General features: G+C 41.2%; 1 protein-coding gene across 1 annotated transcript; it reads right to left on the bottom strand.

Annotated features, from left to right (window-relative positions):
* Positions 1-6: 6 nt before the first annotated feature.
* DENR (density regulated re-initiation and release factor) lies at positions 7-14,656 on the bottom strand. Its single transcript, XM_032242846.1, has 8 exons — positions 14,479-14,656; positions 13,620-13,734; positions 7,127-7,146; positions 6,403-6,487; positions 4,363-4,446; positions 2,153-2,269; positions 229-368; positions 7-117 (listed from the first exon to the last, which is right to left on the bottom strand). Exons 2-8 carry the CDS (start codon positions 13,723-13,725, stop codon positions 73-75), a joined length of 597 nt encoding a protein of 198 aa, XP_032098737.1. The 5' UTR covers positions 13,726-13,734; positions 14,479-14,656; the 3' UTR covers positions 7-72.
* Positions 14,657-15,065: the final 409 nt, after the last annotated feature.

Below are 15,065 nucleotides of genomic sequence, written 5' to 3'. Positions count from 1 at the left end.
TTTCACTAAAGGCCTCTCTCCTTTTGGCCATATCAACTCTCAGTTCAGGCCATTAAATACAAATTTTCAAATTCACTTCTTCACTTCTCCAAGATCTTCGATGCTGTCATCATCTACCTATAAAACACAAATAATTATATCTTATGAGTTGTGGTTGCAAATAAGAAAAATGGAAGCAATTTGCTTTAAAATCTTATTTCTAGAGATGTATGTATTCCATGTACTCACCTCTGGCCATTTTTCCTGAATGACATCAATTATGTCATCTGTAAAATCTCCCTGAATGATAATTTCATCCTCCCCTGTTACTGAGGCACCACAGGAGAATTTCTGAGCAAAAAATCTTTGTGCTTCTTTAAGATCAATTTCTATTTTTTAAAAAAAAGAAAGAGCAAGAACTGTAATTGAAACTGTACAAAGATGTTTTTCCATTTTGAGATTTAATCTGCATTTTAAATTCATAAAAGATTGTTAATGGGTTTTATATTCCTTTCAGAACAATACAAACTACCATAGGCAGAGATCTTAACAATGGAATTTACAGTTTCAAAGTCAAGCAAAGGTTCAATACATAAAAACAGAATCATCTATACTATCCCTAACTCATATAAGACCAAAATAAATCCAGGGACACTGTTTTTTTTTTTTTTTTTTTAGATAGAGTCTCGCTTTGTCACCCAGACTGGAGCGCAGTGGCTCGATCTTGGCTCACTGAAACCTCCATCCCCCGAATTCAAGCAATTCTCCTGACTAAGCCTCCCGAGCAGCTGGATTATAGGCATGCATCACCACGTGTGGCTAATTTTTGCATTTTTAGTAGAGACAGGGTTTCACCATGTTGGCCAGGCTGGTCTCAAACTCCTGGCCTCAGGTGATGGGTCCACCTAAGCCTCCTCAAGTGTTGGGATTACAGGTGTGAGCCACCGTGCCCAGCACAGGGTCACATTAATTGCAAACATTACATATATATTTCCAAGTAGGTATCAAGTTCTTCTAAACTCCTTTTAAAAAAGAAAAATTTACAGAAGAGAAACAACCTTAATATTTATAAAGACGTCCACTGAATGTTTTTCTTTTTTTTGAGAGACAGAGTCCCACTCTGTCACCCAGGCTGGGGTAGTGCAGTAGCACAATCTTGCTCACTGCAGTCTCCACCTCTTGGGTTCAAGCAATTCTCCTGCCCCAGCCTACTGAGTAGCTGGGATTACAGATGCCCGCCACCATGACCGGCATTTTTTTTTTTTTTTTTTTTTGAGACGGGGTCTTGCTCTGTTGCCAGGCTAGAGTGCAGTGGTGCAATCTTGGCTCACTGCACCTCTACCTCCAATATTCAAGTGATTCTTCTACCTCAGTCTCCTGAGTAGCTGGGACTTCAGGCACATAGCACCACACCCAGTTAATTTTTTCTATTTTTAGGAGCAAAAGGGTTTCAGCATGTTAGCCAGGATGGTCTTGATCTCCTAACCTCGTGATCCTGCCAACTCGGCCTTCCAAAGTGCTGGGTTTACAGGTGTGAACCACTACACTGGACCTTTCTTTTTCTTTTCTTTTTTTTTTTTTAAGGTTAGTCAAGTGAAACAGTGGGAAGGGAGATGGAACAAACAAACAAATCTATAACTGGTTGTGATCAATTAGTTGTAAACACCACTGTACTCGGACCAGCCTATTGATTGTTTTTCAACCTGTGTTGTCTTACAAAGCGATCATGGTTTAGATTTCCACCCAGTTTCACTACTCATTCAAGGCTTCCAAGAACTGAGGGGCTCTAAGGCAGGTACATTCAGCCACCTTCCTCACCTTCTGCTGTCATTCCCTGAGGGGATGAGGCATTTTGCAACCTTCTGCCACCACACCTGCAGACGACAGAGGAGCAGCACTGTCTGGCTTCAAAGGGAATCCTACCCAGCCCTCCTCATCCTGCATCAAATATGCCCAAGCAGGAATTCCAGAAAGTAAAAAGTCCCTCTATAAGAGACTTTGACATTTCTCCACAGTTTGATTTTGAAGCTATAGTTAGAAATGCAAAATTTATCTTCCTAGCAAAAAACAGACCTGTGAAGTTTTCATGTGTGTGTGTGTGTGAGAGAGAGAGAGAGAAAGAGAGAGAAAAACATAGCTCACACATTTTAAACATGCTTAAGCCTGAACTCACCGAAAGTCGCAAGGCCACACACTCTTGTCACATATTTCTTCTTCGCTCTGGGAATCTTGGCGACAGTAGCCTTTTGTGGTACAGTCTTCTTTTTTTGTTTTATTTGACCCCTTCCACCTTTATTAGGAAAGAGCTTAGCTTTAGTTGTTTTGTTTTTTACATAATAACAGCATACTTTAAATTTATTAATTTTCAAAAGGTTTAAGTTTTTCTCTAATACAAAATTAATAAATACATGCAGGTATTCATTCAATAAACATTTATTAAGTACCTACTATGTGCCCAGTACTGGGCTAAGGGCTGAGGACACAAAGATGAACAAAACAAAGCCCCTGTCCTCCAGAGATTCACAGTCTAGTGAAGGGAGTTAAAAAAAAAAAAAAAAATTACAGCAACCTGATATATACAATAATAGGATCCAAGAATAAGGCTTCATGACAGCTTTGTAGAGGAACAACTTACTCTTCTTCCAGAGGACACAGAAAGTTTCCTAGAGGAGGTAACATCTAGGTGGAGTTTTGAAGAATAAGGAAAGGTCCACGTAAAGGGAAAGAAGCTGGAGAGGCATATGAAAGAACATTCCAGGGAAAGGAAACAAGTACGGAGATAAGAAAAGGCGTTATATTTGGGAACTTCACTTGTCTTGATTGAAGGATGCTTATGAATATGTAGCAGGTGAAGCCAAAACATTACACAGCAGTCACTGGATATCTGTGAAGAGTAAGACTGATAGAAAGGCCACTACAGAGCCCCTGCATGAGCTATACAGAGGCAGAAATTAAAATCTAAACCAAAGCAGTGCCAACAGTAATGGCCACTAGGCACAGGCAGGAGAGGAGAGGAGGAGAAAGAATAGAATCTAGAACTGACTAAAGGGAAATAGAGAATGTAAGATGGTTCTCAGGGTTCTAGCTTAGATGACTGAATAAATTGTGTTGTCACTAACCAGAATGGAGAAAAAGAAAACAAGTCAATTTGGGACTTGAGACTCAGTAAGCTTAATTTCCAAAGTACAGTGTTTGAGATGCTTCTGGGACCAAGCACACTTCTAGGCTAGATACACAGGCCAAATCCAGAGGTACATATTTGGGAACTTTAAGTGTATAGTGGGCAGCAGAAGTTAAGGATGTGAGAGAATCATCCAACAAGAACATGCAGAATGAGAAGGTAAGAGCGCCTGGGACAGAATCCTGAAAAACACCTAACTTTTAAAGGACAGAGGAATAAAAGTCTGCACAGAAGACTAAGGAGGAGTGATAGGAGAGCTAAGAAGGAACAGAAACCAAGGAGGGATAATGTTTCAGGAAAGAGGGAGTGCATATGCGTTTATTATTTAGCAATAACCAAGCCACTGCTGACGCTTATCAGAACTGCAGTAGCCAGGAAGTCAGGTTAAGATGGATTGAGGAGTGAACAGTGAGCCACAGAACAGAAGGGATGATAGTGAGTCTGGCCTTAGTAAAGAAAGCTGGCTAAGGGAAGGAGAGGGATAAGGTAAAGAAAGACATGAGCTTTGGAGACAGTTTTCTTGTTTGTTTTTGTTTTTTTAAGATGCAAAGTCCTGAAAATATTTTTAAGTGAATTTTAGTCAAAGGGGAGAATAATGAAGAAACAGGTGGGTACAGGATCCACAGCACCAGGAGTTGGTTCGAGAAGAAGGAGTTAAGTGTATGCAATAATTGTAAAACTAAGTTTTCAACTGAGCTATCAGAAGATAAAATCTTTTATATAAATGTCCTCATTCTACTTAAATAGAATACATAGGAATTTTAGCTGGCTGGCTGTTTCTTATATACAAACGGGGCAAATAAGCATGTTTTCCTAGGTCCAATTTACTAACAAAGCCCAAATCATACCACATCCAACCATGATCCTGAGACTATGAGTATGTGCCCCTCTGTATGATATACATGGGGAATTACAATAACAGGTACATGGTATTCACTTTGGAAACCTTCCCCTTTTTGTAAGAGATGAAGTCTTACTATGTTGCCCAGAATAGAGTGCAGTGGCTATTTGCAAGAACAATCGTTGCACACTACAGCCTTGAACTCCTGGGCTTAAGCGATCCTCCTGCCTCAGCCCCCCAAGAAGCTGGGACTACAGGCATCCACCATCATGCCTAGCTTTGGGAACCCTTTTAATTACTTATATCTTCTATCACAGGGAAGGTATGATTGTACAAATCAAGATATGAATTTAGGGCTTACCTCTCTTCTGTTTTTTCTTCTCTTCTTCTTCCCCTGCTGTTCCTTGACCCTCACTAATTCCAGTTTCTTGTTTGGGTGAATTTTCTAGATATAAAAATGAAATACAAAAGCATGAACATTATTTCATATTGTTAAAAAAAGGAATCACCTTTGAGCAACCTCATATACAAATAGGGCATCTTACCAACAGCTGAGCATGACATTTGTAAAGCAACTGATTAAACTGCTGGATTCCTATTCAAGTCTAGTTTTAAAGTCATTATGGTAAGTATATAGTAACAGAAGAGAAAACAGTCTTCAATATGTGAGGGCTGAGATTTTGAGTCAGAGGAAAGGAACATAAAACACTTCGGCTCTGCAGGAGTGTTCTAGCACCTAAACATACTAATTTTGTTAACATCTGGATGAGAAGAGCTCTCCACCCCCTCAGTCAGATGCTATCCCAGGAAGGTCCCGTTCAGGGCCAACCATGTAGACTGAATATAACAACAAACTTGAGGGTTCTTATCCAACCACTGACAGTGATGGAGTAGCTACCAACCAAAAGGGACTTAATCAAGTTAGGGTTCTGTGTGTCACAGAAATCACCTAAAATGAGCAATGAGTGGGGGAAGCACTAGGTGTCTCTGAGCAGGCTTGTTCCCAGACGAGGCTTTCTCTTCTTCTGGCTACTGCCTTCATTTTTACCAATCTTCCAAGAGAAGCCATCAATATGAGCAAATTGAGGAATTCTGTTCCTCCATAGTCTTCCCATTTCTGGGAATGGCAATTCCATTCTTCTAGTTGCTTAAACCAAAATCCAGATGCCCCTTTTATTCACACCCCACACCCAAAAATAAAAAAATCCTGTCAGCTCTACCTTCAAAATATACTCCTATCTGACCACTTTTCACCACCTCCCCACTACCATTCTGATCTAAGTCATCACAAGAGTCTCCTATCTGGTCTCCCGTTGCTTTTCTGCCTGTGCCCTCTTTTGACTTTTTTTTTTTTTTTTAAGACAGAGTCTCACTCTGTTGCGCAAGATGGAGTGCCTCAATCTGCCAGGATCAAGCAATCCTCCTGCCTCAGCCTCCCAAGTAGCTTAGGCTACAGGCATGTGCCATCATGCCCAGATAATTTTTGCATTTTTTTGTAGAGACAGGGTTTTATCATGTTGCCCAGACTGGTCTCAAACTCCTGAACTCTGGCGATTCACCTGCCTTGGCCTCCGAAAGTGCTGGGATTACAGGTGTGAGCCACCACTCCCGACCTCTTTGGTCTGTTTCTACCAGAGCAGCCTAAGTAATGCTGCTGAAACAAGTCAGACCTTATCACTCTTCTGCTTGAACTCCTCCATGAGCTCTTCATCTAAGAGCAAAAGCCAAGACTTGGTTCACAATGCCCTGCCCGATGTGGTCCATTCTGAATTCATATTAAACTATTCTCCAGTCCTTCAATTAGCTCCAGATACAAAGACTTCCTTGCGGTTTCCTGAATATACTAGGAGAGCTTCTGCTCAGGGCCTCTCCTCAGGCTGTGTCCGCTGCCTAGAAATGTTCTTCTGCCAGATACCCAAATGACTCATTCCTTCAGTTCCAAAGGTCTTTAATCAACTGCCACCTTTTCAGCAAAATCTCTGGGTACTACCTAAAATTTCAAATTCCTTCCCACCAATTCTTATCTCCCCCTCTCCTGCTTATTACTATCTCCATACTATACATTTTACTTATTGCATTTGTCTCCCTTTCTAGAATGTAATTGCCACAAGGGTAGGAAATCTTTTATTTACTGGCTTATCCTCAGAACCCGAAACTGTGTGTAGCATATAGTATGCTTACAATAAAAGTCATATATTTGCCCCTAAATCATTTTCTTTTTTACATAAGAAAGTTGATATTCAGACCTATTCTATCTCAGAGAGAACTTAAACAGCTAACAGAAATAAATGTTAACTCTGTAATATCCTACTAAAGGGGGACTTTTGTATCTTCAGAATAATGCCATACATGCATTTGTCTCAGGTACAGAAGTTTAACGCAAGAAAAAAAATGTTCATACCGACAGTAAGTTTTGCAAATTCATTTGGAAAATTCTTCTCTAACCATTGTCTACATTTAGCAACATCAGGCATATATTCACAGTACTAGGAGAAAAAAAAGAACTGAGTCACAACAAGCATTTTCAGTCAACCAATATGTTGTAATTAAAAATCACTCCCTATACTTGTTAATACAAAGAAGGATAAAACAAACTACTCCCACCTGACTTCTTATCCATAGGAAATACGTATTCAACCAGGATATGTCCCACAAGAAATTAAAAATTAAAAAGGATTAGGTACCTCTTCACAGTAGCAATTTATTTCTTCCTCCATTTCTTGCTTTGAGCACATAAGTGTCTCATTTTCATGACTTGCTCATGGAGCCTGACTTAGAAAGTCTTACATATAATTTTTATTGCTCTTTCTTTCCTCTGCTCATTCGTGTAGATTTTGACATTAAGGTTACTCTTATTTTATTAGCTGACTACTCATTAAGTTCCATGCAAAAATCCAAACTGCACAGCCATGTGCAAAAGATGCACATGTATGATTCAAGGTCTAAATTTAGGAAAGAGTTTATAAGACTATAAAATTATCCTAAACCAAAGTTCTCTATAAAAGGTTAAAGCTTTATTATCAAATGACCAAAAATGAAAAATAAAAAAATTAAGTTCTCAAGGTAGCTTTAAAATTAAGAACAATTTCAAATACGTAAGGTGAAAAAAAAGTTAAAAGACTTACCTCTGTTGGTAATGAACAGACTGAGGAAATAAGAAGAAAACAGATTTGAAATGTTAGACCTATATGTACACACATACACAAGACTTACCGTTACTTTTATATTTGAGAAAATGCTTCATTTTTACATTTTTCCTATAAGTTTTCTGTATCACTTTTCAAATGCTACTCTTCAGTGTTTTTGAGGTAAGAGGCACATGGTTATTTGAGATGATACTATCTTGATTTTTTTCATGTAAAGAGTGTCTCCATCAGTTGATGGAACATCAAATTATGCTATTTTGTATATAATGAGGTCTTACCATAACCATTTCAGTGGGTCAACAATTATGCTAAGACAGGAACAATTCCCCATACAACAGAGTTTGAAGAAAACTGGTTCTTTCTTTTTCTTTCAGATACGGTCTTGCTCTGTTGCCCAGGCTGGAGTGCAGTGGTGAAATCATGGCTCACTGCAGCCTCCACCCCCTGGGGCTCAAGTAATCCTCCCACCTCAGCCTCCCAAGAAACCAGGACTATAGGTGCACACCACCATGCCCAGCTAATTTTTGTATTTTTTGTAGAGACAAGGTATCACCATGCTGCCCAGGCTGGTCTCAAACTCCTGGGTTTAAGCAATCCAGCTACCTTAGCTTCCCAGAGTGCTGGGATCACAGGCGTGAGCCTCTGTGCCTGGCCTGGTTATTTCTTTTGATAGTTTTGTCAAAACAGCCACTACTTTTTATTCATACGAACACATTTATAAACAGTAGCACTTTTACTATCATCTTTTTACAATATATTTTTCGTTTTTGTTGTTGTTGTTGTTGTTTTTTAAGAGTCAGGGTCTTACTCTATCACCCAGGCTGGAGTGTGTCTATGACTCACTGCAGCCTCAAACTCCTCAGCTCAAGTAATCCTCCTGCTTCAGCCTCCCAAGTAGCTAGGACTACAAGTGTGAGCCACTATGTCCAGCTAAGTTTTTTATATTTTTGTAGAGACAGAATCTCACTATGTTGCCAAAGCTTTTTCACGTCATGCTACTTAAGATCATGAAAGTGTAAAGCTAGAAGGAACCTTGGTTCAATCTTGTCATTTGGTGTCAGAGCCTGTACGGGCTATAATGAACTAGAAGAAATAAAATGCCTTCCAAGTTTTAACTATAATTCTAATACTGGGTCAACTGCTTATTTTGTTTTTATTTTTAAGGTTTAGAATGGAGTAGTTCAATGTGTCCAATATCCTGAGATTTCTAAGGGAGAGGAAGGTGGTATACCAGGTAATCACAGCAGTTACCACACACTGGGCACTGAGTATGTGTCAAATGCTTTGCTATGCCTTCTATCCATTACTATGTTTAACTGTCACAACCTTGTAAGATAAGAAGTACCGTATCTATTTTCAGATGCTGAAAATGAGGCTTAGGTGTGTAACCACTTACATCAGGATAACAGAATTTTAACCTGCCTCTTTCTGACGCACTGTTAACCACTAACTGAGATTACACAAAGTAAACAAGCAACTTAGCGTCACCAGACAGCTGAAAATGATCTACCTTCACCTTATCCTACTAACGTTCTACCATGCTACCACACAATCACTGTTTTATAGATGGGGCACTAAAAGAGTTAAATAGTTCATCTAGTGAAGAAGGTGGTATGTGGCAGAAGAAAACTGGAATCTGGTTGTTCTGTCCAGTCTAGTCTATTATAGTTCAGGGTTCTTTCCACTAAAGATCTCCCTGGTTAGCTATAGCCCTTTATTCCTCACTGTTCAAGTTCAAATACTAGGCACAGCTGTTTAGCCATACTTTCAGAATATAACTATATAATTATAGGTTAAGGCTGGGCACAGTGGCTCATGTCTGTAATCCCAGCACTTTGGGAAGCTGAAGCGGGCGGATCACCCAAGGTCAGGAGTTCAAGGCCAGCCTGACCAACATGGAGAAACCCCATTTCTACTAAAAATACAAAATTAGCCAGGCGTGACTGATGGTACATGCCTGTAATCTCAGCTATTCAGAAGGCTGAGGCAGGGGGATAATCATTTGAACCTGGGAGGCAGAGGCTGCAGTGAGCCGAGATCGCACCATTGCTCTCTAGCCTGGGCAACAAGAGTGAAACACTGCACACAAAAAAAAAAAAAAAAAAAAAAAAAGCTGGCCTCACAGTGGCTCACGTCTGTAATCCCAGCACTTTGGGAGGTTGAAGCAGGTGGATCACCAGATCAAGAGATCGAGACCATCCTGGCCAACATGGTGAAACCCTGTCTCTACTAAAAACACAAAAATTAGGTAGAGAGATCCAAGATGGCCAATTACTAGCAGCTCAGGATTATAGCTCCCAGAGAAAGCGCACAGAAAGAGAGGATGCCACACTTTCAGAAGAATTTTTGTTGCCCACGGACTAGGAGATTCCCAGCAGAGGGGCCCCACAGGTCGCCAGCGCGACTCTTGTGGCCGACGTGGCAGTTTTGCCAGCGCTTCAGTGCGGCGGTTCTCGATGCAGAGTACCCCTTTTGATCGACGTTTGGAGCTCCGGGAAGGCAGAGTAGCCCATTTACCTGATTGAAAAAGGGATTCAAGAGGGAAGCCAGACCGGAAGTTCCCGGGCAGAAAAGCACCACGAATCTTAATGCCGCTATTTTAGCCAGCACAGTGGGTTGCTCAGATTTTGGCGCTGGGAATCAACAAGTTGGACGTCCACTCAGAGACCTAATTTGAAAGTTGGCAATCACAAAGACAACAGGTGGATAAACTCATAAAGATGGGAAGAAACCAGCGTAAAAAGGTTGAGAATACCCAGAATCAGAATGCCTCTCCTTCTACAGGGGATCACAGTTCCTCATCAACAAGGGAACAAGGCCTGATGGAGAACGAGTGCGTTCCATTAACAGATTTAGGCTTCAGAAGGTGGATAATAAGGAACTTTTGTGAGCTAAAAGAACATGTTCTAACCCAATGTAAAGAAACTAAGAACTTGGAAAAAAGGTTTGACGAAATGCTAATGAGAATAGACAATTTAGAAACGAAAATAAGTGAATTAATGGAACTGAAGAATACGAGAACTTCGCGAAGTATGCACAGGTTTTAACAGTCGAATTGATCAAGCAGAAGAAAGGATATCAGAGGTTGAAGACCTACTTAATGAAATGAAACAAGAAGACAAGATTCAAGAAGGAGTAAAAAGGAATGAGCAAAGTCTCCAAGAAATATGGGACTATGTGAAAAGACCTAATTTACGACTGATAGTTGTACCTGAACGTCATGAAGAGAATGAATCCAAGTTGGAAAATATTCTTCAGGACATTATTCAGGAAAACTTTCCTAACCTACTAAGGCAGGAAAATACTAAACTCCAAGTAATTCAGAGAACACCACAAAGATATTCCTCAAGTAGAACAACTCCAAGACACATAATCGCTAGATTCACTAGGGTTGAAATAAAGGAGAAAATTCTGAGGGCAGCTAGAGAGAAAGGTCAGGTTACTCATAAAGGGAAGCCTATCAGACTTACTGATAGGCTCCTGCAGATCTCTCAGCAGAAACCCTACAATCTAGAAGAGAGTGGGGGTCAATATTCAATATCCTCAAAGAAAAGAATTTTCAACCCAGAATCTCATATCCAGCCAAACTAAGCTTCATAAATGAAGGAAAAATAAAATTTGTCACTAAGAAACCAAGCATTCAGAGACTTCATCACCACCAGGCCTGCTTTACAAGACCTTCTGAAAGAAGCACTACAAACAGAAAGGAACAACCAGTATCAGTCATCACCAAAATTTACCAAAACGTAAAGAGTATCTCCATAATGAAGAATTTACATCAACTAATGGGCAAAATAGCCAGCTAGCATTAAATTATAATATTGAACTCACAAATATTAATCCTAAATTTAAATGGATTCAATGTCCCAATAAAAGACACAGGCAAATGGAATAAAAAGTTAAAATCTATTGGTACGTTGTATCCAGATCTAACTCACAAGGACACACAAAGACTCAAAGGGATAGAGGAAGATTTACCAATAAAAGGGAGAGCAAAAACAAAAAACAAAAAAACAGGAGTTGTAACTTTTGTCTCCCACAAAATAGACTTTAATAGTACCAAAGACCAAAAGAAACAAAGAAGGACATATAATGGTAAAAGGATCAGGCAACAACAGGAGTTAATGATCATAAATATATACGTACCCAATATAGGAGTACCCAGATACATAAGACAAGTTCTTATTGACTTAAAAAGAGATTTGGACTCCCGCATAATAGCGGGAGATTTTGACATCGCATTGTTAATATTCGATGGATCAATCAGATAGAAAATTAATAGGGACATCTATGATTTGAATTTAGACCTGGAATAAGTAAACTCAGGGAATATTTATAGAATTCTCCACCCAGGTCTACAGAACATACATTTTTCTCAGTATCATATTACACCTATTCTGAAAGTGACTACATAATTGGAAGTAAATTACTCTTCAGTATTTACACAGCATCTCACAGACTTAAATGAAATATTGGTTGGCTGTTTGTTATTTTCTTCCCTTATTCCTTCCTGTCTCTGTTGTTAAGTACAATTATTGGCATAAAAGAGGTTTTTAATACCTTTTTAAGATTGCATTCCAGCCTGGGCAATAAAGCAGGAATCCTGTTCTCTCTCCCCCTTTTTCTTTCTCCTTTTTTCTTTCTTTCAACAACAACAAAAAAAAAAATACAAAAAATTAGCTGAGCATGGTGGTGCACACCTGTAGTCCCAGCTAGTTGGGAGGCTGAGGCAGGAGAATCCCTTGAACCCGGGAGGCAGAGGTTGCAGTGAGCCGAGAGCATGCCACTGCACTCCATCCTGGGTGACAGAGTAAGGCCCCATCTCAAAAACATAAAATAAAATAAAAATTAAGCCTCTAAACTTCAACTTTTTCTTTTTTTTTTTTTTGTTAAAGAGACAGTCTCGCTTTGTCACCCAGGCTATAATGCAGTGATGTGATCATAACTCACGCAGCCTCGAACTCCTGGGCTTAAGTGATCCTCCCACTACAGCCTCCAAGTAGCTAGAACTATAGGCACTTGACACTACACCTGGTTAATTTACAAAGATACATCTCATAATTATGTCATGTCTATTTAAGTGGTATCATTTTTTCTTAGTGGAAACTAAAATAACAGTACACCTTATAAAACATGAACTCTTAAATTAGATGAAATAGGGTACAATAGCTCTCTACCGCATCTGCCATACAAAGATGAAGAAACCAAAGTAGTATATTTTTCTAATAATAATAATAGCATTTCATGAACTAAATTCTCACAGTTGCTGTACCAGGAGCTTTATACAACTCATCTGACTTAAGATGTAATCATTATCTTCATTTTACAGACCTTAGAAAAGGACCCTGGGAAAGTTACTTGAATAGAGAAATCAAGTAACCAGCCCAGGGTCACATACTTGGTAAGTGCTGGAATCAGAAGGAAAGCCCTGTTCTGTAAGTCCAAAGACAAAGAATATAACCAAGTAAGACCAATATCATAACAAAACTCAATGAGCCTTACAAAAAGTTTCACTGCCTACTCTCTTGCTGAGGTATTGTGTGCTAAGTTAATTTCACTATCAAAGATACTCAATACATAATGAGTTGTTACAATTTTTGAACTCAATGACACCATTTCTCTTTCCATGGTACTTAAATGTCAGATGAGGTCTCTACTCCAGTCACAGAACATAAGGTCCACATGAACAAGGATCTTTCCAACTTATGCACTATTCAGGCCCCAGCATCTAAAACATCACTAGACACACAGTAAGTTCTGAGAAACATTTACTGAAAAAATATTTACTTGTGCCGTTTTACTGTCCTGTATCTTCAAATTTTTCCGAAATTTTCCAAAATGCAAATAAATACAGCATTTACAATTCAAAAATTTTCCTACATTGAAAATGAAGAAAAACACAAAAAAGTGAAAAAGATCTTGATTAAACCTAATACATATATCCTCATTCAAACTAAGAAGACTTTCCTGACTGTCCTACCACCCAACACTCCAACCTCACCTTCTCCCACTCCTTAACTGGCACCTCTCTATACCGTACACCAAACTCAAAGCTACTCGCTTCTCCACAGACAACCATCAAGCTTTTTCTTACATGGTCATTCACTTTGTCTGGGACGCCCTTCCCCACTTTCTCATCCAGTCCTTGTCATCCTTAACTCAGGATCTGCCAAGAAGCCCTCCTTCGATAGCCAGACTAGCACACACCTTCAGGACCTTTGAACTAACCTAACTACACATCTCCATTCCAAATGGACTATAAGCTTCTTCAGACAGAGTAGCCAGACACAAATCACTCAGGTTGAGAAACTGTTAATTCATGCCTCCTCCTTCCCAGGACTCCTCGCCCCCAGTACAAATTCACCAAATGAAAAAGACAGATGGAGAAAAAAGCTTAATACGACCAAATGTCAAAATAGTATCATGATGCATAAAAATATAGTTAAGTCATTTTGTGGCTACCAACACTTGCCTCCACAATAAAGGACTCGAAGTGGGTAATCGGCATCTAACTTGGCACTGTTCCTTGGGTCTCCTTTGCAATCAGCCCCGCTGGATTCAGAAATGTCAGCAGCCATTTCACAAATCTGTAAGCAAGGAAAACAACACACGTTCACTATTTTAGAATCAAGACCCCAAAGGAGCAGTATTCCTCTCAATAGAAATCCCCCTCATCCCAAAGCTGTTTCAATTCTGTTGCCGAGTTGGGGGTACAAGCTGCATTCAATTCATAAAATATGAGCAATCCTAGGCACAGCATCTCCTCGGTTCACAGGTCTACAGGGAAGCAAGCAGCAAATGGGACCATGAAGGACGGGGCAGAGGAGCTCACTAGTGAAAAAGAGGAAGCAATGGGGAAGGAAAGAAGGGGTGGCTACCCTCGGCAGACACGGAGCAAAAAGGTCTGAGGGTGATCTGGGAGGGATGGAAACTGCAGTAAGAGAGGAGGTTACAAAGGTGCCGAATGGAGAGAGGCTGGAAGCTCCTAGGAACCAGGGTTGGGTCACCCGAGGAGCCCAGAGTGTAGGGTGTGGGGGCAGCTAAACGCCACGGGAGGGGCCTGGGGAGTCAGAAAAGGGCATGGAAGGGGGCGGGCTAGCAGACCCTAAAGAGGATGGGGAGAGAAAACGGGGACAGAATGTAAGAGCACTGAGGGGACAAGAGCGACCAGGTCCGAGGCGAAGAGGCGACCCCGGGAACGCCAGAAGGGGCCCCTGTGGGCGGAGGTGTGGAGACGCCCGGCCCGGCCCCCTTCCGCCAGGCAGCATCTCAGCTTCCCCCATTCTCTCTACGAGCTTCTCAGAAGCTGGAGAAGCTCTTGGGGTCGTTACCCAGGCGGTCGCACAGGCCCCGCCGGCTCCGCTCCCGCCGCTATCGCCAGCTGAAGCGACACATGCAACTCGCCTCCCCTAGCCAGGGCCGCCCGAGAGCCCGTCCGCCAGCCGAGCTCCCGCGAGACAATGAGTCTTTATCGCGAGACTCAGGCCGCCGCTGGGCGGATGTCGCGAGAAGCCGGAAGACGGGGCGTGGCCGAGCGGCTGAGAGGCGGGTCGCCGGCAGGCGGTGCTCCTCACCTGTTGGAGAGGATGAATCCTCGAGATGGGGGCGCGGAGGGGAAAGCGCCTTGAAAACGCAAGAGAGTGCACCTGAGTCAGAAATGACTCCCTATTAATAAGCCCAAGGATCATCGCCCAGGTGTCTGCAGTGCATCCTGGAGTCCTGACTAACCTCCAGCTACTACATAAGTCACTCCTCTGCGGGGAGATTCCAGCCAAATAGAACGTTTGGTTGCTTTTTTTTTTTTTTTTTCAGGCGGAGTTTCGCTCTTGTTGCCTAGGCTGGAGTGCAATGGCGCAGTCTCGGCTCACCGCAACCTCAGCCTCCCGCGTTCAAGCGATTCTCCTGCCTCAGCTTCCCA

The sequence above is a fragment of the Sapajus apella genome, unplaced genomic scaffold (assembly GCF_009761245.1).
Source record: "Sapajus apella isolate SASKATOON/1434 unplaced genomic scaffold, GSC_monkey_1.0 scaffold2, whole genome shotgun sequence".
NCBI lineage: Eukaryota > Metazoa > Chordata > Mammalia > Primates > Cebidae > Sapajus > Sapajus apella.
The sequence above is the reverse complement of the archived record's forward strand: the minus strand, read 5'-3'. Positions and strand labels throughout refer to the sequence as shown.